The sequence below is a fragment of the Lissotriton vulgaris genome, chromosome 5 (assembly GCF_964263255.1).
Source record: "Lissotriton vulgaris chromosome 5, aLisVul1.2, whole genome shotgun sequence".
NCBI classification, from domain to species: Eukaryota; Metazoa; Chordata; class Amphibia; order Caudata; family Salamandridae; genus Lissotriton; species Lissotriton vulgaris.
In genome coordinates, this window is record NC_141693.1 from 1,066,285,644 (window position 1) to 1,066,312,058 (window position 26,415).

Consider the following 26,415-nt stretch of genomic DNA (forward strand, 5'->3'; position numbering starts at 1 on the left):
GATACCAAACTCGACATTGCACCATGCTCCCCGAGCCAGCTAGGATCATAGCATTAATAATCCCGGCGGCCCATTCTAACTAACGGAGAGCAGGTTACCTCGCAATAGTGAAGAACGAAGATGGCTGTAGTTCACTATTAGGACATGCCAACTTGGTCAGGCGTGTCCTACCTTATACTTCCAACGCACCCTGCCCGTGGGCCTACCATAGGGGTGACTAACATGAAGTTAAGGGAAGGTTGGAGGGACTGGCAAGTAGGTATACTTGCGCAGCCGGCGTGACAGTACCAGACTGCACGTAGGTCTCGCAATGACCGACCCGTAGACATTCTTTTACAAGGCCGCTCTTGTGGGTGGCACAACACGTGCTGCAAGCCCACGAGCGGCATTTGTATTTACAAGCCCCGGCACTCCTGGCGCACTAGACTAGGGACTGACAGTAAACCAAACAAGCCAAACATGGAATACAATCGATACATCAATTTAACATAGGAAGCACTTGCGCTGTGGCACTGATCAGCAGTGGCACAGCGCCCAAAGCATTATCCAGCAAAACATCGTAAAACAGTGGAGGCAAACAGAAAAAATGGAGGAGAGACTCAAGCCAATGATGTCAGGTCTAACAAAAATATTGAGCAATGTTACATTGCTTGTCTGGGGAGTTGTAGACATAATTGATTTACTGTAGGGAGCATCCATAGTCCTAAAAATGATACTATTAAAATACATCAAGTCACTGGAAATTAAGTGGATCAAATGCTGTGCTTCCTTAATTTGGATTGCATGACCACCTGCTTACTAGGCCACTACAAGTGCCACCAAGAGGGAAACCCCTTCAACCGATTATTGACCTAGTGCTGCTAATCGCCAAACCGGTGAAAATCATATACCAAAACACCACAAGAGTTTTCACCTCTGAAAGCCAAGAAAAAGAGTACATTGATAAACTGAAACAGAGAAGGTTGAACAGCCCCTCTCTTTAGCAAGCTCGCTTCGGCCAGACGCACATGATTCTCTTAGTCAGAATAAGAGGGTTTGTGATGGGATATCTCTAAAACAGATATAAAAAAGGTTGTGCGATTCGGTTGGTGGCGGGGGGGGGGGGGCAGAGTACAGGCTCAGTCACTTAGACCTTCAGTTTGCTTGTCTCACCGTGTAGGGTGAGGGAGGTGGGTGGTTGACTCAAAGGCAGGTTTGAGAGCGGGGATCAGGTCGGGGGTGAGCCACCTGGAAGGGTGGACAACAGATAGAAAAGCAAAAACACAGTTACATGAGGAAACTAAAGAGGTTGGGGAGGAAAGGGAGAAAGTGCTAGATCGGTTTAAAAAAGCACAATCAGAATGCAAATTGCAACAATAAACATGTGGGCTGAACGACCCAGAAAATCGACGGAAAATCAAAGAGTTACGAATTTTGCTTGCTCATATAGTATGTATGCAGGAAACAAATATTGAGGGGAACAGAAAAAACTTATTAGAGTAGCTGGGGTTTCACCTGGTAGCCTACACTACGTAAGGGACCAGAAATAGAGGGGTGGCCATTCTGGCCCCGAAGGAGGGTATATTATTTAAAAAACGGGCAAGCAACAGATTTAGTCGCTGGGCAGATGTGGAGTGTCAATTTTGGGGATTTAAATTTACTCTCTGCTCAGTTTATGGTTCCACAGGCGATGATCCCGACATTTTTTAATTTCCTAATTCGGAGCTCACTGGATGGCCATCACCAATTATACTTCGTGGTGACCTGAACATCAATGGCCTGGGTGAGTTAATTAATGGGAACTCCAGTAATTATACTGGCCAAAAGAAAAAAAATGTGTTTTGCGCCCTCTCCCAATTGATGCCCGATAACGGGCTTACAGATGTTCGGTCATACTTAAAACCTCAGGAGGATGGCAGTACATACTTTTACGCCCCACATAGAGCAGTAGCGCGTCTGGATTACTTTCTGGTTTTACATCATTTGATCATGGCATGCACCATCAAAAAGTTCCCCCGGGTTACATAAGACCACAATCCTCTGGTCTTAGAAGTAATTAACACAGGGTTAGATATACCAGAGCGAACTTAGACATTTGATAGGGGTTTGCTGCAGGACCCTGAATATGTTGGGCACATGAATAAATGGTTGGAAGCATTTCTAGAGTTTAATATGGAAGTGCTGGGTGTTGACTGGTATCAGATGCCCTTAAGGCTGGGGTCAGAGAGGAGACCTTTAGCTTTTCTCTGAATCGGAACAAGAAATCAGTTCAGCGCACATACACTGAGTAATTTTTCTATTTGATGGTCACTGTAGACCCTATGGCGCTTATCCTACTTGACGCCAAGAAGGCATTTGACAGGGTCCCCTGGGAGAACCTATGGGCCTCTCTTGAGAGGGTGAGATTGGAAAGGGATTTACTGAGGCCATATAGGCACTCGTGCCTAACTCCGATTATTGGGTGGACAAGCTGATCCGATCAGCATGCACGGGGGACTAGGCAAGGGTGTACTTGATCCCCCCTCTTATTTGCCCTTTACAAAGACCCCCTAACCAGGAAAATTGAGGCCAACATAACAATTCAACCTTTTTGGCTTGAAGGCCTTGATACCAAAATCCTGGGGTATGCGGATGATCTTGTGGTAATGACACCTAACCCCTGTGAATCCAGAGGCAAACAACTTTGGGGTGGATTCTAGTTATTTGCTTAACCAGGAGAAAACACAAATTGTAATAAATAGCAAGATCTGCTTGTCGGATCCACGAGTGACGATATCTGCAGTTTATTTAGGGGTCACCATCACCTCCGAATTGGTTCAACATTGTTGAAGAAAAGTTGGCTCCTGCAATTCAAAAGGGGAAGAAAGATCTAGATAGGTTGAACTATCTGCATCTTTCGAATGTGGGACAGTGCGATATTATCAAAATGATATTTTTCCCAAAGATCCTGTATTTTTTCAGAACAATAACTCTAGAGTTTGAAAATCATTGGTTTAAAGGGATGGAACAAATGGTCAACAAGTTAGTATGGGTGCACGGAAAGACGAGAGGGGCGCTTAGGTTCATGTCCCTCCCCAATGAAGATGGGGTGCTGGGCTGTCCCAGACAGAATGTATTATTGGGTTGCAGTGATTCCATATATCCGGGGACTGCTTGGAGCAAAGGTTGTGGACAGGTGGAGAAGTAATCCTCCCCCAGATATATACGAATTGTTACTAGGGAAAGAGGCCCCTAATTGGCTTCTGAGATACAACAAACCAAGTTACTTCAAAAAAGTCAAATTTAAGACCTTAGGGGTAGCATCCTCTGTCCGGACTATAGTTAGGAAGAAACTAGGGCTAGGAAGGATGAATTTATACACTCCGCTATTTGGAAATTCGTCATTCCCAGAAAAATTTCATGGCGGTGTCATGTCAGGATGGGATGTACTAGGAGTGGGGAAGATAGGGGACTTGCTTGATTCATGCGGAGTAATAACATTTGAGAAGGTCCAGCTTCTTTTTAATATTGACCGTAAATAATCTTTTAACACCTACAGGTTTGGAGCTACATTGCAAAAATGAAAGGGGGGGGAGAGCTTTTTCTAAAGAATCTATAATGGAGGCGATAAAAGATCCAGAGGGCTGCACTATCACCTAGATATATGGAGCGATGAGACAATTGATGGCTGATGATCTAGAGAAACACAGTGAGAAGTGTCAGCAAAATTATTTGGTTTGATTTGATTTGACACTTGTATAGCCGTACTGTCACCCTACGGGCATCCTGGTGCTTACGACTGAAAATGGGTGACCAGAATGGGACAGAGGTCAGGCCAAGGTGAGTAGGAGGGGGGATTTACACTTTCGGGAAGAGCCAGGTTTTTAATCTCTTTCGAAATTCCCACAAGGTGTCCATTTGTCTGAGATTCAGAGTGAGTTCATTCCATAGGCGAGTACCCACACATTGAATGCCCTGCCTCCTGACATGGCTCGTTTAAATCTGGAGACCTGCAGTAGGCCAGCACTAAAGGAACAAAGTTGTCTCCTGGGTTGATACCACATGAACTTTTCCTGCAAAGGAATTGGGCCAATCTTATGCACTGCTCTGAATATCAGACATAAGGCCTTAAACTGGACCCTTTCCTTGATGGGCAGCCAATGTAGCTCTCTCAGAGCCAAGGTGGTAGATGAGCTTTGTGGCCTATTAAGTGCTAATTTCGCTGCTGCAGACTGTACTCTCTGTAATCCCTGAATGATGTATTGTGGGGCACCTGAATACACAGAGTTACAGTAGTCAACTCTATTTAACACAGTGCTTCTTACCACCTTCTTACTTCTTACCACCAATGGGCGTAACTCCAAAATGAGGGATCCATGGAGCGAGTTCTTTGATTCACTTTAACTGGGGTACTCCATACTGAGATCGACTGGGTTGCAAGCGCAGCATTAAAGATCAATCTTTTCATTATATTATATGCAAACCAGGATCGCACAATGGGGTGGCAAAGAAGGAATTCTATGCCCCCGAGGCCGCAGCACTGAGGCCGACATCATCCATATGTTTCTTTCTTGTCTGATTTTAGAGCCTCTGAAGACAGCTATAGAAAAAGTCTTGATGCAATCTATGAGGATTAAAAAAACACAGCAAATTTTATTTCATTAGGGGTTACGAAGGAAGGTGTGCCAGTGCGCAACGAGAGTTTGTCGTGTTGGTCATGGCAGTAGTGAGAATATGTTTATCTTCTGCTTGGCTCAAGAGTGAATACAAGACAGCATGGGAGATACTGCACTGGCTTATCAGGCCACATACATGCCACAAGGTGTCCATCTAATTTACTCCAAAAAATCTCTCTTAGGCAACCAGCCCCTGGCTATCAACTGTGACCTCTAACGCACGTATCTTGAAAATGATCCCCCAATTAGAGCTCTATTCTTGAGAACTTGCTTTCATGCAATCTTACATCCACTGTGATCAAGCAAAACACCATTGTGGTTTGTACATCAGTGTGTCTTCCCAGCTTGTCTGAGGTCACCTCCACTAAGTCTTGTAAAGTTTATAAAAATAATTTCTAAATAGGATTTTACCAATACAATCCCAGGTTTATGGGTTTTGGGTAGAAATGTTTCAGAATATGGAACCATGGAAATCTGTGTGTCATGTGCTGACAATCCCAACCTAGGCATCCAGTGCATATGGCATTTGGCGATGAAATTTACATTCCCCCTCTGTCTTGCACTTAGATGTAACACAGTGACTTACAGGGGTAACTGTGCACATATAAAAGGACAACTTTCCAAATGAGCTTTACATATTTTTTATTGCCATCTACATATGACTGGGCATGATATGAGTCACTAAATTAAATCAGTGCTGTGTTTTATGATGGTGTGAAAATGTAATCCGTTTAAACAGGGGCACTAAAACGTTTAGGCAAAACCCAAGGCATTCGTTCTGAGTTAAATTAAATGGCAAGGTGCAGGAACAGTGAACATTCTGATGTATCGCTACATGTAGAATGTACTAATAGGAAATTACCAGCTTTTGCCTGTTGTATCCTAAAGTTTTTGCTGACTGTATACTTTACCACTGCTAACCAGTAAAGTGTGTGTGCTTCCCTTCAAATATGGATGAATAAGCGTAACCATAATTTATATATTTAATTAACTTATAACTATCTAGTTTTTGGTACAAGGTATACCCAGGGCCTGTGTGTTAAATGCCATTAGTAGACTTCAGGACCTCTTGTGCCATCCACTACATTGACAGTATAAACATGGCTTAAGGCCTACCTTGTAGACTGGAGCAGTTGTAAACTGCAATTCGACCTGTCAAAATATACCCTTTTGACAGGTCTAAGCCTCCCTTTTAAATATTAATAAGTCACCCCTAAGTAGGCCTTATAGCCCATACGGTGTATGGTGAGTATTTAAAAGAAAGACATGTATTTAGTGTTAAACATGTCGTTAGAGTAAATAACACCCAAATGCTATTTTCACAGTAGGAATTCTGGCTGTATCATCGATAAACATGGAGACGCACTATTACGGAACATCTAAAACATCATTCTTGGACTAAGTAATATTTATTAAAATCTCAATTCATTTTTCCCGGAGTTCACCGTTAAAGTACAGGCCCGACGGCGCAGCTTTCTTGAAGTTAAAAGGGGTATGCGAGACAAAGACATCAAATACTCCATGCTCTTTCCCGCAAAGCTCCGGGTTGAAGCGGATGGCAAGGTTTGGTTTTTTGAGTCACGAGAGACGGCGTGGGAGTGGCTGGAAGGATGGCGTCAGGTCGGGAAGCCTCGGAACAATCGCGGGGGCCCTGGAGCGGGCGTTCGTCGAGAACGTCCTCCAGAGAGACGCGACAAGTCGACGGAGGATGAACCAGCTGAAAAAGGATGTTCTCACACGAACGATGGAATGGCTTCCATGACAAGTAGTGCCCCAACTGGCCGCCAATGCCGGTTGTTGCGGCCATGCTGGTGGCGGTGCACTGAAGACCTTGTGGCTACACTATCCTATTTATCCTGTTTTGTTCGTGGGGCACGACGCTCATCTATGCCGTATGTTATGTTCCTTTCTTTATGATATATCAATGCATACAGGTTAGTCTGAAATTGATCCTGATTTCTTGGTATACTATGATGCTTTACGGCGAGGGGCATGTCCGGCTCACCAAGTACCCCATTCATGTTTGGGAGGGCGACAGGCACTCTGCCAAGTTGGGGGTGTGGATAGTTTTAAGTCCGTGGGCAGCGGGGCAGGGCGGGAATGTGGGAGGGTGGAGGGTTGGGGGGGTTTGTTCCTGTTTTTGGTTATTGTAATCTTTATTTTTGGCAGAGTCTTTCCTTGTTACAGTCCGGGTCCCTTGCAGGGTCTAACCATAGCATGTCAGATACATCCTGCATTTCTTTTGCATGTTTGCAGAGTCCTCCTCGATTTTGGGCATAATGGACGCCACCGTCCGGCCTTTGTTGCCACCTTATCTTTGAGGGATGCTTGTCCTTGTTCCCATCTGGCTCGGCCCCTGAATGCAACCATACTCACATTGATGGCCCTGAAGTTATATATAGCTCCTCCAGGTGGGCCCTCTAGCCACCATTTAGCATACAAACCACCATGACACAATCCCACACTAGGGCGCTCACTCTCATGACGTGGAATGTTAATGGCCTTGGAAGCAAAATAAAGAGAGGAGTGATGCTGCAGTATTTCAAACGTCATACTCCTAATTTGGTGTTGCTTCAAGAGACACACCTGATGGGCAACACTTGTCGGGCACTCCATTGAGGGGGTTACAATCTACTGGTACACGCTGGTTTCACCTCGGCTCTCGAGGCACTGGCATCCTTGTCAAGAAAAACCTTCCACTCACCTGTACTAAGACATGGGCTGACCCCCTGGGCTGCTTTGCGGTGCCCGAGACCACATGGGAGGGACACCTAAACGTTATCTCGGCCTACATCCCACCAGCACTGAGTAAAGATGCATTGACGACCCTAGAACGATTGCTGTTAGACCTCCCCCAGGGTACACTGGTAATTGGTGGGGATTTTAACATGACGATGAACGACGCTATAGACAGGCGTCCCCAGCGTGCTTCCCATAGGCAGGGTTTGGACCTTCTAGACTTTACGCAGGAGATGGGTTTGGAAGACCTCTGGCGGACGTCTCATCCTGACACCTCTTATTTCACACACTATTCTAATGCCCACAATAGTATGTCCCGCATTGATTATATTTTTTGCCACACAGCGGATGTTGGTGTCTTTCGCAACCCAAAGGGACTTCCCCGAGGTATCTTGGATCATTCTCCGCTCACTGTCGAGCTTACCTACCATCGGCAGGTGACCAGGGGACCCATAGTCATCAATCCATGGTTCCTGAAAATCCCTGACATCAGAGATAGCCTGCTTCAACATACCGAGTATTATTTTGCAGAGAACCTTGGTTCGGTCCGGTCGGCCGTCACGATCTGGGAAGCGTACAAAGCCGTTATTAAGGGGAGGGCGCTAGCTCCTAAGTCTGGATATCAACTTAAGCAGTCCGAGCTACTGCTTCAGACTGAAACCGAGTTGCTCCGCCTGGAGTCAGACCTCAACACTAACCCATCCCATGAGACAGCTACCCGTCGCAGACTTAAACAACATGAATACAAGATGATGGCCTTAGAAAAGGCTCAAGCTCAATTGTTACCAACTCGCCACCGAGTCTATGAGCTCGGGACAGGGCAGGTAAAATGCTTTCTTGGCTAGAACGCCGCAAACAGGGCTCTAGATGGGTTCCGCTGCTGATCCGTCCTGATGCCTCACGCATCACTGACCTGCTGGCTATAGCTGAGGCCTTTGCAGATCACCTGGAAGAGGTTTATTCCTCTAGGGCATACTACTCAGCAGACGAATCCCGACTCCTTCTGGAGGAATGCAGTTACCCACTCTCTCCAACTCGGATAGGGACGAATTGGACACTGATCTCACAAATGAGGAGCTTATGAATGCTCTGTTTGCTATTGACTCAGGCAAGGCTATGGGGCCTAAAGGTGTCCCTATGAATTCCTCAAGGGGATGGCCCAAGAGGTGATTCCTCACTTGAAGGCTATGTTTGAGGAAAGTCTTGATCATGGCAGTCTGCCACTTGACCAGCGCCTGGCCTCAATAGTAGTCATCCATAAGCCTAACAAATCATCCACTGACTGCGGCTCTTATAGGCCGATTTCTCTCATAAATGCTGAGGTCAAAATTCTGGCCAAACTCCTGGCTACCAGACTCCTTACAGTCCTCCCCTCCCTGGTGCATGACGACCAATCGGGATTCCTTCCGGGCCGAAACACAGCCTTAAACCTCCGCAGACTACACAATGTCTTGGGTAGGCAGCCCTACATTCAGGAGGATGCCGCATTTCTGTCCCTTGATGCCACCCTGGCATTCGATTCCATAGAGTGGTCTTACCTTTTTGAAGTCCTGAAAAGTTTTGGGTTTGGCCCTGTTTTCATTCAATGGGTCTGATTACTATACACTGATTTGTTGGGCCAGGTACGAGTCAACGCCCACACCTCCAGACAATTCCAACTGCATAGAGGGACCAGGCAAGGGTGTCCCCTCTCCCCCCTCCTGTTTGCACTTACCTTGGAACCCTTAGCCCATTGGATCCGAACTGATGTCTCCATCAAAGGGTTGCGGTGGAATGATGATACGATTGATAAAATATCCTTATATGCAGATGATATTCTTGTTTATGTCTCCTCTCCCAGATCTTCCATTAACAGTCTGTTACATGTCATTACAAATTTTGGTAAATATTCTGGTTTCTCAATCAATTGGTCCAAATCGGTTTTGTTTTGTCTCCATGGCCCTCCACCCGCTCTTCCGAGAGGGTTCTCAATTGCCGTGGCCAAGGACGGATTCAAATATCTGGGCATTTTTGCTACTCTAGATCATAAACTCTTCTACGATCACAACCTAAAAGGCCCATTACAAAGGCTCCATAGCGACGTATCTCACTGGTGTGCGTTGCCCTTATCCCTCCCTGGCAGAGCGGCTCTTTTCAAAATGTTAGCACTCCCGTGTTTTTTATATGTCCTTCAAAATTGTCCATTCCCAATTGCTGACTCCAACTTCCGTGCATTGGAGGGTGACTTGCGGCTCCTCCTATTGGATGGAAAGGCGCCTCGAATTGCCCTGAACAAACTTACTCAGGGATGGTACGACGGGGGTATTGCCTTGCCAAACATGCGCCTCTATTATTGGCCCTCCCAATTGGTGGCTACCAACTCCTGGATTTATGGGTCACCTACAAACCCGGCCTTTCATTTAGAACGCTACCAGACAGGACGGGAGGGATACTTGGGCGCCCTATATGGTAAATTCCCCCGAAATCGCTATGTGGGACCCATGTCAAAAAAACATAGCTATTTGGAACCGGGCTACCAGGAGCTTGGGACGGTCCGACGTGTTTACTAAGGCTACCCCGCTCTGGGCCTCACAGAAGCTAGGTTCCCTCTGCCATCATAAGGGGTTTGATGGATGGGACATGATCGACATCTCCACCCTAGGTGACTTGATCCACAAGGGGAAACTATTGACTTTCACCAATCTCCAACAGCATCACGCTCTTGCCCAGACCGAGGCCTTCCGGTACCTCCAAATTACACATGCTATCACTACAAATGTGTCCGACCTTTCCTCCCTTCCGGAGGCCTCACCTCTTGAGGATAGGTTATTCTCAGAACCTCTCCCGACAAAGGCAATATCTTGCGCATACCGTAAATTATGCAACAATATGCCCGACTCCTTCCAGTCCCTGCGAGACAAGTGGCAGGGGGATGTAGGAAACCTGGAGGATGACGAACGGAGATCGGCGCTGATGTCCCCCAGGGAAACTGCGATAAATCTCCGCTTCAGGTTGATCCAATTGAAAATCCTACACAGAGACTATATGTCCGCTCCTCTCCTGGCCAAACTGGGTAGGCGCCCTGATGACATGTGTCTCCGAGGCTGCAGACTCCCTGGTTTCTTTTACCATGTTCTGTTTGAATGTCCAGTAAACCAGCAGTTCTGGGACAGGGCGGTAGGGAAACCCATTCCTCTTTCCCATAAAGAAGGGATTCTTAACATGTGGAGTGCCGCAGACCTCACGGAGGTGGAGCTTCAATGGGTGGCCTTGAGTTTCCTGTTGGTGAAACGTGTAGTGCAATGCAATGGGGTGCCCCCCGGAGGCCTCTCCTGGTGGGTTGGGTGGCTGAAATGGATAGATGTATGCTGGCTGAAAAATCTGTATTTAAGATCAGGGGATGTCCCAAGAAATGGGACAAAAAGTGGGGACGCTGGAATGTATATAGAGGTGAGATCTGTACCTCCCCCACTGTGGATATGGCTATGGATAAGGCCGGACCTAGAAGGTGTAATGATCTTTAATGTGATTTCCTTCTATAATGCCCATTATATCTGATTCTGTATTGTATTGATTGTTTACTGGATGATGACTCTGCTTTTGTTTTTCAATAAAATGTTAAATCAAAAAAAAATAATCTCAATTCAGTGGTGAAGTTGGATTTTAATAAATAAGGATAAGTTACTTTAAAAAATGTACCATTTCCATGCCAAAGCCTCTGAAACTTAAATCGCATTAGCCTTCAGCTGCAGTCCTCTGAGTGTTGAACCCTTGAATGAGACAAAGGCCTGGGTGTGGAAAAATGTTTCTTTTCATCTGGCAGGGTGACCATTTGGGCAGCGCCCAAGAACTTAATTTACTTCAAAGAGGTCTCTCTTGTCACAGACAGGTGTGAAATGACACTTGGACAGGCCCTATTTATGTATGACAACTGTGCATACAAATCCTTTGTGATGTTTGAAATTAATAAAAGAACTATTAAAAATATTTTTGCTCTAAAGACCTCCGGAGGACTGGAACTAACCTGTCAAACCTATCCAACCAAAGTGCATTTCCACTGGGCTGAAGATTCAGGTTCCCCTCACTCTGAGCTTTTTGTGACTGCAGATCCTAATCAGCAGGACCTCACATAGATGGTATCCAGCTTCTTGGAGCCCTCTTCAGCTACAAAATATAGTGGGAAGGAAGAAATCTTGATCGAGCAAAGGCACCAAAATTATCTAGCTGGCAAGGGACCTTTTCTGGGTGTGAAATTAGAATTTCTCCCACTTTGAGTTTTCCCACAGAAGAACAACAGCTTCACCGGGACTTCATCCAGCACTATCTTGCCTTATGGAGTCCTTTTTCACTACAGCCTCCTGCCTTGCCCTGCTGAATTTCTTTTACTTCCATTCTTGAGACTAAGTCCCAAGGTAAACCCCATGACTGGATCGAACCTGATCATAGTATCTAACCCACGCTCCATCAAGGTCATCTTCAAATCATGGCTTGGTCCTAGTGTACTGTGACCAGTTGACTGTGGTTGGCACTTAATGATGTTTGGCACAATTAGTATTTAAAACTTAAAAAATGCATATCTCCAATTTACAGTGGCGGCTCGCACAGATAAAGCTGTGGGGCGGTGAGGCGGGGCGGGGCAAGGTGGGGTGGTGTGGTAGTGGAATTCGACATACGACATGAAAGTTTAAAGTAAATAAATAAAACCTCCTGCCTTGCGTACGCCGCATCGCCGCAAGTGGTTTTATTTATTTATGTTCACCTTGCGCATCGTATGTCTAACTCCAGTAAGGCTCATCCCACCTCCCGCCTCACGCCCCACAGCGCTACTTTTGCGAGCCGCCACTGCCAGTTTCTGTCTTTCCATTTTTGTTGCTTTGGTGTAATTTTACTTATTAAAATTAACTCTATTTTTCTAAATTGGTTTGGGATTTGTATTGTTTTGTATTTTGAATTTATTGCTATTTTTGGTACTGCATAAATACTTTATGCATTGCTTTATTAAGCATGCCTGCTCTGTGCCATAGCTACAAGGATAGAGCTCAGGTTAATTTGGTGATTTTCAGTGGGTCACCTTGACAACTGTTGCGTTTATTACTTAATCTGGGTAGTTATTCTTGCATGTAATCTGCCATGTATTTCTCTATTAAGACCTGCATCACTCCATCTTCCAGTATCTCCATCCTCCTATTTTCCATATCCCTTGTTCTTTCCACCTCTTCATCACCTGCCCAATGCCTCTCTCCAGTCTACTAATCATTTCTGAACAATTTTTTCTCTCATTTCTCACCTTTATCCCTTCATTAATTCTCGTTTGCCCTTTTCATTGTGCGCAATTCCTCACCACAGACTGGCCTAAATGACAAACTGGCATTGCCAGAAGGGCTGGCCTGACAGGTCAGAGTGTGGGCTGGTCTCTTGGCAGTTTGTGTGCTTTTATATGGTCTTGAAGGCCGTTTTTTACTGTTCATTTCACATTACCACAAACATTGAGTCCATCAATCACAAATGCATGCAGTCTAACGGTACCTTGCAAAACATACGTGCAGCTAACCTTTAAAATTTTAAAACCACCCTAATTTGCAAATGTGAGACACTTTTGTTTGCTAACTAAATCAACAAGGAATGACACTTTTATGTGGGTGCCTGGGCCTATTTACTGCCCCAGTCTGACATTGCCTAACCCTTCCCTACTTCTTCTCACTCTCCCATTGTAAACATTGCCAGGCCCCAAGCAGAAACTCAAAATGAAAAAAGCAATGCCAAAGCTATTAGGTCTTGCCTATGTGACACCTATTCGCTTGGTCAATGTTTTTGTAGACATGTTACACATCACCTCGAGCTGCTGTGCAACATGGCTCGAAGTCAAGAAAAAAGCGCTATGAGGTGGCCTGCATTGACTGCTTCGTAGAGCTTTTTTTCTGAAGCCTTGTTGCAGAGCTGTTAGTACTGCTGCGCAATATGTTTAAAAAGAGTGGGGGGTGGTTGGCGAACCAACACCAAGGAGGAATGGCGGAGAGGGAGCGAGCAGCAATAACGGACAGCAAGAGGAGCGCTTATGGGGAAAGCAAAAAAGGGACGTGTGCGGGATCCGGGAGGGAGGATGGACAGTGGGAAGGGGTAGGAAGAAATAGTACCTCAATCACAGCATGAGACGAATAGCTTTGATTGCTTAGTATCCCATTCTCTTGACAAACCCTCCCACGTTTTTCCTCCTCCACTGGAAACTCCAGTTGGTGGATCCACCAGCAGCCTCCATGTGCAAAACATCTCTGGCTTGGATATATCACTTGGGCATCCCCACTATTTAGTGCTTAATTTGTGCCGATTTTTGCCAGGGCTAGGCACTGGCACTTATTCTGAAGCACTGGCTCTTGTTTATAAGGGTGCACCACATAGTGGCACTGTAAGCCTATTTAATCAGTACAGCGGGCATGTTTAGCAAATCAATGTATTTAAAAAGTTATAACACTTGCACTTCCAGTCATCCCTTCCGCTTGGGGGTACTTGCAGTAGTCATAATGTCACACTTCTTTAAGTCTGATGGGTAGTAGGTGATGCTGGCACTACCATTCTGAAGCAGTGGCAGGAGCTGTTGGTGGAGCCAGCTGCAGTAGAATACCTTGGGCACTGGCACTTGCTTTTTCACAGGACTGTCTCCATGGTTCACTTTTTGCTATGTTTTAGATAACACTCAAGTCATATAATAGCCTATCTAAAGCTGAGCTATTGTTTGATAGCCGTCAGTGTACCTGACTACATTTATAGACCTGTATTCTAGTTCTGTCAGTCCCCCTTCGCCACTTCACCTCATGACACTCTCATTTGACAGTCAACTCATTTTTGTCTTTCTTTAGCTTTGAAAATGTAGTATGCTAGGGGTCGAAGCTGTAGGAAAGAGAGACGGCAGCATGCTGAAATAAGGCACAGAATTACAACTTTACTACAATGAAGCAGTGGGTGCTGAGGAGGTGCCTGAGCCTACGACTGTGCCACTCTAAAACCTTCTGTTTGACTAATGCTGGGTAGCAGCCACATAGGGAAGAGTGAATCTCCCATGCCTAACCTCGTGCATAGCCACTGCAATTCCCGCTCTCTATGCTAACACATCAGCAACTGTACCCAAATAGGCCATAGAGGTCAATCTGTGCTTGCAAGGAACCTTAGAACGTCACAACAAAGCTCAACAAGCTAACCTTATGTCCCCGAAACTTGTGTGATCTTCAGGTCACAGTTTAAATCCCAGGAAGGCCAAAGCAGTTTTCTAAACTGAATGGTATTAAATTGGGTAACAATAGCACCAGTCATTTGCTCTTCAGAAACAGCAGAAGAGGGATACACTGTAATTATTAATTATGAGGTTTATGTCTACTCCAGCAAGTCTCATTCATCACACTCCAACAGTCAAATATTGTGTGAGGTGGTACGTAACCCTAAATATTAGCAAAGTAAACATACAAATCAATTTTCTTCAATCAGTTCAATTTTAGTATTGTCATGTTTTAATGCTTTTCTTTCCCCCTTCCCATCTATTAGATTTGAAACCATCAATATTAATCTAAGAAGTAAACCAGAATGGTTCTTGATTAAAGATGCCTCTGGTGAGGTGCCAGTTTTGGAGACCAGCAAAGGTGACATAATTTCAGAGTCTACAACCATAAGTGACTACCTCGATGAAGCATACCCAGGCAAGAAGCTGACGCCTTCCGATCCATTACAGAAAGCAAAACAGAAGGTGCTCCTTAAAAAGTTTTCTAAGGTATGTCTTGCAAGAAATCCTCAGCACTTCAGCAGGGTACCAAATTTGTTATAAACAACTTACAGAAAAATTTGTGACACTAATATCATAATAAATTCATAAAAAATTATTCGACTCTTCAGGAAAACTTGCTTCATTCCCTGTGTTTAGGGCTACTCATGAAACTAAAGATGTCAGACGTAAAAATGCAGCTGTTGAGTAGAAAATGGTCATAAATATAGAGGCGTTTCCTCTCTGTGAAGAATGTGTAAACATTGGAGCATGCATTTCACTGAAACAAAATGTAAGGTTCTGCTTTCATGTCGGAGGTTACGTAGATACAGCTGGATGAAAAGGAACCACCTCCTTACACCCGAAGCAACAGCTATCCAGACTTGCCGCTTAGACGCCACTATACTGGAAGATACATACTTCCAACAATCTCTGCAAACCTCCATAACTGACTTTTTCTCCAAAAATCAGGGAACGGCTAGCTCTTTGTTGGTGGAGTGGGACTCTTTCAAGGTGATCATCAGGGGACACTGTATGGGAAAAACAGTGGGAGCTAGAAAGGAAGTCATGATCGAACTCCAGAAACAGGACGCTGAGATTCATGCGCTTGAGCTTCGGCTGGGGCCTCCGTCGAACGCTCACACACAACTATTCCAAGCCAAGAGCACCTACAGACTGCGAACATCCTCAATGTGCGGACATGCGAAGAGGCCGTGGAGGAGTGTATGAAGGATGACTCTGCTCAGATGGCCCCCAGTTTTCTAAAATTCATGTCTGAAATCAAATCTATTTCACCTGTAGATGATTGCTATGAATTTTAGCCATGTCAGACACAAACTCTTTTTTATCAGTGAACGGAAATTGTTTTTAACATCCTTTTGTAAGAATTGCAGTGATTTTAAGTAATTGTGCAATAAAAATTGTTTTTTTTTAATTTAGATTGTACGGAATATCGGAAGAAACAACACATTGAGGGCAGGAAATCCGGTAGACTGCTGGCATGGCTGATTTAGCCAGAGACTAGGGGATCCCCCATACCTAAGTTTTTGCAGAACGGAGACAGCACAACGACCTACACCCCTAAAATAATAAATGCTTGCTTCCTACAGTATTATAAGTCCCTAAATGAGCACCCACCGGTTACACCAGGGAATCACATCCAGGACTATCTGGACAAAATCCCATTACAGACCATTAACATTGCAGCCCATAAAGACTTGGGGACGCTTTAAGTCTACAAGTAATCAGAGCAGCGATTAAGGACATGGCAAAAGGAAAGACCCGAGGTCCAGATGGCCTCCCAGCCGAATTTTATGCGACATACAATGACCAGCTTTCTGACTCATTAGATCGTGGCCACTTGCCAACAACAAACTAGGGAGGCCCTGGTAGTGCCGATCCCTAAGACTAAAGCAGGAACCCCTAAGGTCACAGAATTCAGGCCACTATCAATGTTCAACATAGACTTCAAAATATTAAGTAAAATATTAGTCAGCAGGTTGCTTCTGCACTTGCGTACACTAGTCCACACAGACCAGAATGGGTTAATTCCAACCAGATCCACATCGGGCAGCCTTAGATAGCTATATTAAGTAATGTTTAACCAAGACCTCCCGAACTACCCGAACGCAGTGGTTATGGCAGTGAAACTCAAAAAAGCCTATGACTCCCTGCGCTGGGACTTCCTGTTGAAGGTAATGCATGTCATGTGGTTGGGGAAGGGATGGATCAAGTGGTTCGAGCTACTCTACACTCTCCCATTAGCTAGAGTTAAGATGGGAGGTACAATCTCAAACCCCTATAAGATACATAGAGGAACCAAGCCTCTGTCGCCCCTCTTATTCGTGCTGACTTTGGAGCCACTAGCTGTGCAATTCAGAGCAGAGCACGACTGTCTCGGCCTGACACTGAATGGGAAGGAATTCATGATTTCCCTTTACGCAGATGACATCCTGCTGTATCTGCGGAATGGCGATGAGAGGATAACAGACGCAATAGACATCTTAAATGACTACACCACATTAACCGGTCTGAAGGTGAACTGCCATAAGACACATATTTTCCCCCTTGACCCTACAGCCTCCTGCCTCCTGCCCCCTGATGCTCCCGATGGGCACCTAGTGGTCCCCTTGGTCTTTCAGATACCTAGGTATCCAAATATTCCATGAACAAAATGACCTACTAGAAGGTAACCTGAACTCAGCTCTTCAGTCACTCAAATCAGCAGTGGCATTCTGGTGCTCCCTTAAACTCCCCACTATGTCGAGAGTAGCACTCTTTAAAATGGCCATGTTACCACGTCTATTTTACTTCTTGGCATACATACCAATGGTCATCCCGAGGACCTGGTTTAAAGAATTAGATATGCTACTGAGAGACTTGATTTGGGACAGGGGCCGCAACAGAGTGTCATTGGCCTTAGCCCAGAGATCACTCGAAAACGGGGGATTGGGAGCCCCATATTTTGAGTCATACTACCTGGCTGCCCAATTGCAGTGGTTGGCTCAGTGACTGGAGGGGATTGGATTGGAGTCACTTGACTCCCCACCCTGCACTGACCTGAAAGGGAAACTGCTGGCTCGGTTGATACCTCCTAGGAAGCGAGTTCGATCTCAGGGCGCCCTGGCCATAGTGGCCCTGAAATGTTGGCTTAGAAGCATTATGCGAACGTCAGAAATCACACTTTACTCACCCGACCTCCCCTTGGTGGGATTGCCGAGAAGAGATGCCAACACCTCCACCTTCACGGTGAACCAACTGAGAGAGTGGGAAAACGTGGGCCTATCGAGAGCGGGTGACCTCTACCTAGAGGGAGCACTGATCCCCCTGAAGGTTTTGATTTCCCAGTCTGATCTGCCTCGTGGGCAATTTTTTAATTACCACGGGATGCAGGAATCTTTCCAGTCTCTATGGTTAGCGGGAACACATGAACTAAACACACATGGGCTCTTGCATGCTGTGATCACATTGAGATCGGCAAGGCATCTAATTAAATCGCTGTATCGGGCCCTGAGAGAAATGGTTGAGAACCAGCTACTATGACAGAAATGGGAACTAACCATAGAGTGCACTATCGCTGAGGCAAAATGGAAACGAGCGCGGAGCCTACCCAAGACGATCTCCAGAAATGCTAGCTTCAAATACACCCAATTCAATAACCTCCATATGACCTATCTCACGCCACACAGACATAATATGAGGCAGCACTGACACTGTGCACAGCCAGACGCTGACTTTAAACATATGGCATGGAGCTGTCCATCTCTATATGAATACTGGCACCACGCCCTTGAGTCATTACACATAGTCCTAGCACGCACTATCCCCTACACAATGGACGCATGCGTGCTGGGTTTGCTCCCTAGGACTAAACCTAAAAAAGTAGGTAACCATTTCATAGATTTGGCCTTGGTGTTGGCCAGAAGGAGAATAGCTCTCAGATGAAAATCCTCCACTGGCCCTGGCATCCTGCTCTGGGAAAACAATGTTACAGCCTGGGCCCAGGCGGAAGGAAGAGCATTAATAGAAGAGGGCAGCAGAGGAATGAGGCGCCGCCCTATAGCGGACTTATGGTCGTAAGTAGTATGGGAATGGGAAGTGAAAGATATAGTTGAAGGCAACAGCCTCCCTGCCCCATCCCAAGCCCCCTCATCGCCATAAATAAAAACATTCCATAGCTGAGTCCCACTCAAAGACGGAAACCGGCAACCTCATTTGGTGGCCTCTAGATGGCCTTTACAACACTATTGATATGACTGAATGTATATAGTATCTACCTGCCACCAGAACAACCTGACCAATACACACATAGCCTGCCCTTTACCAATAGATGCTCTTGTTGTTAATAAGTTTCGTAAAGAAGATGTTTTATATATATGATTAGCTATTAGAATGTGAAATGTGGATAATGCCAAATCAACCTAAGCACCACCCTTGTAAGATATACTGTTAAACATTGATGTTTCGTAATCTGCAGAAATGTATAAACAACATATGCTCTTTTATGCATTTTTTTTTTATATCACATTTTTTTCTATATGCTAAGCACCTAACAGCTGAAGATGTGTGTAGATTCGACAGGAAGTACATGGCTATAAATTGCAATTACTATGTAAAAAGATGTTAAAAAAAACTCCGGCAGCAGGAAGAAACAAAGAAAACATTCTTTAGAGTTCCACGTAGTTAAACCAGTGGTGGCTTGCACTGGTAAGAGCAGTGTGGCGGGGGTGGGACATGGTGGGATGGGGTGGTGGAAGTCGACACACAATGGGATAAGTACTCTTAAATAAATAAAACCACGTATGTTTCACACACAGCATCGCCACACCGGCGATGCAGTGAGCGCAAAGTAAGTGGTAGTACTTATCCCGTCGACTGTCGACTTCCACCACCCCCTACCCCGCTCACCACTGCTCTTATCTGTGCGAGCCGCCACTGAGTTCAACATATTCTCAATCAATAAATCATGCTTTGTAAAGCATGGCTATTAACCTGTGAGGGTCTCAAGGCACTCAAGGACCTGTTCACAATTTGCTAGATAGTAAACAATAGAACATGCCATCAATAAAAATCATATGCTTTGAATAATATTATCATAAACAAATATTATAAACATTCACTTCTACAAATAATTATATCCCACAGTCAGTGTCACAGATCATTCAACTACAGGTTGGCTCATTTAAAAACATTTACGTTCATGTCTGTACACACCCCAAGTCCTAACAAAGGAAGCACCCTAAATCTATCCTCCTTTCTATGACAGCTCTGTGACAATGAAAATGGCATTTGTAAGAGCAGTCACACACTTTTCCGTAGAGTCTTTTTTATTTTTCCAGACCCAGCTCATCAGGGCAAAACTACATTTTCTTTGACAGCTAAGGAATGTAGTAAGTACATCCCCAAATATTCTGTGTCTGTTATAATAAATTAACATAGTAAACATCCTTACAAACTACTTCTATGAGCAGGAAGAGGTTCTGAGATATGTCTAAGATAATTAACTCAAAACCATATTCAAAAAGAGCACGTCAATTCATGTACTTAATATAACCTACCAGGAAATTCAAAAGCTAAGATACAAAGATAGCACAATTAGATTCTCTCATCCTTTCTCTTATTTCCTTATATACATTTTGCCACCTATTATATATATACAACAAAACAGTAGTCCTGAGCTAATATGAATGTTCACTTTTCAGCCAATAGACAAATCACAAATCACTGTTATTTTCTTCTCTTCTTTCTTTTATTTCATTTGTTGATCGTTCATAAAGCCTCCTAGCCGACACGTGTTTCGTCTGATATGGCGTTAATCCACAGACTTCTTCAAGGCTTAAATGAGTAAATTCGGCCTCTAGTCTCTTGTTAAGCACCCCTGCCACATCATCAATGGGGTTTAGTTGTCCTCTTGATCTGTTTTCAGTAGTATTGGCCCGTAGATAATGGGTAAAGTCAGTCCCTCTCAAACAGTATTAGTCGGGTATTTTCCTCCTGTGACGATATCTCGTCTTCTTCAAAGTCGGGTTCCTGGCGTTCAGGAGGCCGAATTTACTCATTTAAGCCTTGAAGAAGTCTGTGGATTAACGCCATATCAGACGAAACACGTGTCGGCTAGGAGGCTTTATGAACGATCAACAAATGAAATAAAAGAAAGAAGAGAAGAAAATAACAGTGATTTGTGATTTGTCTATTGGCTGAAAAGTGAACATTCATATTAGCTCAGGACTACTGTTTTGTTGTGTATCAGGGCATTGACTGGTTCATGCCTGTTGTGTTTGGATTGGTGGTCTAAACTTTGTCCTTGGAGCTTTTTATATATTTTCATATCCTAACTACTATCACTGTTACCCAGCGCAAAATAACCCAACCACCGAATTTTCTATTTTGCTATTATATATATACATAACATATAGACAAACTAGATTCTGAACATATAAAGGTAGCTAGTACCCCCTGCTATACATTATAAGGATATTGAACACACTACGCAGACTAGACCAGTAGAACGAACTGTTGTGGCCATTTCTGTGACCGCATTAGACCATATGCAAACCCAGATTAATGAATGCATGGACATCACATTTAGGGCTCTGGACGCAAAAATAGACCAGATACACCTGGCTATAGACCAATTAGGTACTCTAATTGAGGATGGTAAAAGAACATTCGAGGAAGGGGCAAAACAAGTAGCTGAGGCTAGAAATATATCTACAAGTAGAAAGAAGGATATCTGTGGTGAACAAATCTCAGAGCAAACTAGAATCGATATGTTCACAGTAGGGGTCGGAATGTGAGGTGTAGTTCAGAGTCAATAGAAACTGGGGAGGAAGGTCGAAATGCTGGTTCTCGTATTGAGGTGGCTGTTGATTACTCAAAAGTGGGTAATAGCACAGGGACAACATATAGCCCAAGAGGAACTGATCTAAATCCTAATACAGACATCCTTAAACTACCTCCAGCTGCGTGTCCATATGTTTTGATATTAGCCGGTGTCCCTACCCTGAAAAGAGAATCTTGGCACAATCTTAGAAATAAAACTGTTGATTGGTTAACCAAGTTTAAAAAATTGAATCCACAAAAAATGAACAACATCTTAATGGTTCGCAGGGTTGGGTGGGTAGGTGAATCCCCTAAGAACATACAAGGGGACTGTATCGTCATAAATTTTAGGCGAGTACATGAGGAGATTTTGGCGCAGAGTACTTGTATCCATGCCTTACCCTTGGGTTAATTTAATAGGCCAGTCACTGGGAAGTTTGAGTTTGAGTATGATAAAATTGCTCCCCTATTCACCTTGAATAGATATCAGGAATTAACATCTTCACAGCAATCCCAGGGGAAGCAATATCTGGAAGGAAGGAAGTTATGGCATTAGGGAATCAAGACATTGCTTTAAATATAGAGGGGCCACACATTCTAAAAAACTGGAACTTTCAGGAATAGACTTAGGGAGGCTTACAAGAGCGAAAAGAGTTGTACCCGTTATCCAGCCTGTTACATCAAATCCGCCAGATGAGGTTACAATGATAAATGATACTTACAATATAAATTGTAATTTAAAAGCTGAGCCTAAGATAGCTACTATAGCCAATAATATATCACAGCTATGCTTCATTTCATGGAACATAGCAGGACTCGCCAAGAACCTCAGGGATGCGGATTGGCATGTATATATTGAACAGAGCGATATCGGTCTCTTACAGGAGACTTGGGCCCTAGAAACCCCACATAGAGTAGGCTATAAGACATTCAATGTAGATGCAATTCCATCAGTAAGAGGGAGGCCCTCAGGGGGCCTTGTAATATGGATAAAAGTAACCCTCTATATTGAAATTACCCCACTGTGCATAAAATCACAAGATATAGTTGGTGTAAAAATTACAAGTAAGGATGGAAGGGTGCTACATTTATTTAATATTTATAGCAGACCTAGTCTAGCCTCGAAAGAGTCATTGGTAATAGTACATATGGACTCTATTCTAAATCTATTAGATACAAAAGCAGGCATAATAATAGGTGGAGACCTAAATTGTAGTTTTGAACCAATTGTAGGGCTCTGTAATATTTTGGAAGATGATGATATCCCCAACAATATTCCTGTGCTGGATAGCACTAATACAGTATTGTGCACAGTGGCAGTGGTTCAAATTATGACATTGGCAGCCGGGTAGGTCTGAGAGCATGTAATGAACGCTTACCATCAAATATGCCAAAGGCCCATACGTTCTGCAGGGACAAATCTCGGAGTAAAATAGATTACATAATGGTATCATTTGATGTTTGGCCTTATGTAATCAATCTAAAAGTAGTCCCAGGAATAGAGAGTGATCATCGTCCCCTTCAATTGTTATTTTCCAATGAGCTTCTTCCCTCTGTTTCGCAGAGTATTGAGAGTTTAGATGTGATTCCCGATGATTTTATAGTCAGTAATAATTGTCCAAGTGAAGACAAATTAGTCTTTGACCTAGAAGAAACAATATTGGCGATTAATGTTGTTAAACTAGGGAAAGCGCCCGGACCTAATAAAATCCCGGGAGATTTATTTAAGCACGATATCAGTGTCTGGGGCCCCTACATTAACTAGTTATGCAAAGCCATAGTATCGGCGCAGAAATTCCAGAAACTTGGAAAGGGGTGGAAATTGTTACCATTTTTAAAAAGGGAAATCGTTATAACCCAGTAAATTATCGCCCTATTAGTTTAATTGATATTTTACAGAAAGTTTTTGCAAGTCATATTTTAAATGTTATAAACATATGGATTGAGGAGAACACTATACTTTCTAAATTTCAAGCAGGTTTTAGACTGAAAACCAGCACAATAGATCAGATTCTTCAGATTCTCTTGTTTATGTTGAAAATATGTAAATTTAAGAAAGGGACATCTTTACGTTGCCTTTGTAGATTTAAAGACTGCGTTTGACCTTTTACCTCGGGCTTTGTTATGGGATACATTGAAATGTCAAGGGTTGCCAGCTAACCTACTTGAACATATAATTAGGTTACATGAAAATAATTATGCGAAGGTTAGATGGGGTCCAAGGTGTAAACTAACAATCCCCATAAAATGGGGTGTCCGCCAAGGATGTGTACTGGCACCCACATTATTCTCATTGTACCTCAATGATATTCCAAAATTTTAAGATTCCTTCTATACATATTGTAATACTAAATACCTTGAAATTAATATTGGTAAGACTAAATACATGGCTATAAATCCCCACAAAACGTTTCGGGAAAACATACCTTTGAATGGTCAAAGGTTGGAGTACGTACAGAGTTTTAGCTACTTGGGCATTTCCCTGGATACTAGGTTATCATGGAAGACCCTAATAGAAAAAAGTAAGATAACCCTGACACAAAATACATTGCCAATTATGAAAAGGCATGGGAACAGTTTTACTAAGGCTATTTCTCCAGCATTGGAGGTGTTCAAATACAAAGCCCAATCTGCAGCATTATATGGGGCTGAAATATGGGGACCCTTCTGTAAAAAGAGTTTTGAGATGGGGTAAATAAATGTTATAGAGCACTTTTAAGTCTTCCTGTACGCACACCACTAATACCAATCATTTTGGACCTGAACATAAAACGGAACGATCACTATGTAATTTTAAGACCTCTTACATTATAGGTAAGACTTTGAACAACACCGGAGTTGCTAGATTATAAGGCTGGTATAGAAGAAATTATGAAATTGGATCAGAACAAAAGTATTACATGGCTTAGACATGTTTGTTTATGGTTGTAAAAGATTGGTTTATCACAGTTTTGGAATGATCCGTCTTCATTGTCTCAAGCCTCCAAAAAAGTGTTAAAATCGACTTTTTGGGCCTATATTCAAAGTAGTGTGCTACATGATTCAGCAGGTGGGGCTTTAACGACAAGGTTCCTTTTGTTCAAAGATATGGCACATTTTGAGCCTTTCCTGGACAAGGTACGCCCTCAACTTGCCAAAACGTTATATATGAAATTTATATATGGTATAATGAATATTAATACAGTTGTAGCAAGTTGTGCCAGTAATCATACTGAAAACCTCAATGATTTGTGTACTTTATGTACATGCAACGCCAAAGAAAATGTCCTGCATATTCTTTTTTTTTGTCCTGCATATGCTAAGGCTAGATGTAATAAATCGATTTGTCTAAATCAAGACCATGCAACGAGGCAGAAATAATTTTAAAGACTGAAACTGCACAGGTTATTTTATTGTCTTTGGCGTTAGTAGATTCTTGCTAGAAGTTAGCTTTTAAGAGCTAAAGCAGGTCTAAAGCTATAGTGTATTGTCCGTATTTTGTTTTGTTGAAATTTTTTAAATGATGCAGTTGTGTCCATAATGAAAAGACACAGGGGATCGTATTGTACCATGTATTAGTAAGCACAAAGCTATTAATTGTCTAATATCTTAATAATATTGGAGTCTTCCAAAATGGATGTGGAATTTGAGCCTAAAACCATGAGTTTTCCTCTTTTTAATTAGTAATGCCTTTTTAACATATTTATATTAGTATTTATGTTTTAACATAAGGGTGTAAGGGACATATAGACCCCTTTTCATTATATCTTTTTGTATAATTGCTCACACAGGTTCTCACTTGGACTATTTGTATTCCTATTCAAAATTGTGTTTTTATGCATCTTTTATGGTTTAAAGGAACCGAAATAAAGATTTTGAAATGAAATGAAATGAAAAGAATTCCAAAATATGTTTATCAAGGTGTTAGTCCTAAAAACTAAAATAATACAATATATGTTTCTACCCTGATATTAATTACCTTGATTGAACATAATAGTTAATTGTGATTTATCTACCTTATAGCCATGTAAGAGTGTCAGTGGTACTAATTTGAAGATACACAACGTTAGAGTAAAATTAGTCCTTCACAATTTAATTATTGTGCTGAACTATTTGGGGCCACAGCAGTAGCTTCTTCAATCAAGGGGGATTTAAGTTACCTAAAACCAAAGATACCATTGACAAAAATATTGCTGCTTTGAAAATATAGACACCCGCAACTCATTTAAACAAATGTGATTAAAAATATCTATAGCATACAATACCTCTCATCTAATTTATAGAATGTGGCTCAAAGGTGATGCCAGCTTCGAGGAATTTACATATAGAGACCTATAATGAAAGAAACAAAAGATGGTATAAGCCTTAAATTAATTTCAGAGCTGACCCTACACAGCTCTAGAATTGTGTTGTGTGTAAACAACCAAACATAGCTCTGAAACATAAACCATCAAGAAGAACTGTTGCATGAGCACTTGATGAAATAGTCAGCCAATTTTGGCTTTTCTTATTGAAAGCAAAAGTGATTTTTTTTGAAGGTCCTGATGAATGTAGCTACACCTCAGCTGAGGGTTAGAGTGGCAGAAACAAATAGACAGGATTAATTGACTGCTGTCTAGCTATTTACCTATGTTAATCCTGACCCAGACAGACAATAATAAAGCTCAACATCTATTTTGGAGTTAATTTTAACCACATTGCTTATAGTACTTTTGTTTGCACCACCGCACTTTTTACACTCTGCTAGCCTAACCACCCGACTGATCCATAGGGATTATTACAAAGACTAGGTGGAGTTCACAGTCGCGCTATTCGAAACTCCGCAAAGTGGTTAAAAAAGTCCACCTGCTACGTGGAGGTCCGCGGGTAGACGGAGTTTCCTGGCACGCCCATTCGTGTTGTGTTTTACCAGCAAATGAACACAGAGTACTGCCATGCGGTTCGCATGGGCGTGGCTGTCTTGTTTTCTTACTCTGTTTATGGTGCTGGGGCTGTTTTTCAATCCCTTCTAAATCT

General features: G+C 43.2%; 1 protein-coding gene across 4 annotated transcripts in view; it reads left to right on the forward strand.

The window, feature by feature from the left end:
• The window catches only part of LOC147712018 (glutathione S-transferase omega-1-like), a 610,936-nt gene that overhangs the window by 491,624 nt on the left and 92,897 nt on the right, over nucleotides 1-26,415 (forward strand). For all 4 annotated transcript variants that reach the window (XM_086922748.1, XM_086922750.1, XM_086922747.1 and 1 more), the window contains exon 4: nucleotides 14,886-15,108. In XM_086922748.1, the coding sequence (XP_086778874.1) occupies nucleotides 14,886-15,108 (223 nt within the window). The remainder of the gene's footprint in view (nucleotides 1-14,885; nucleotides 15,109-26,415) is intronic.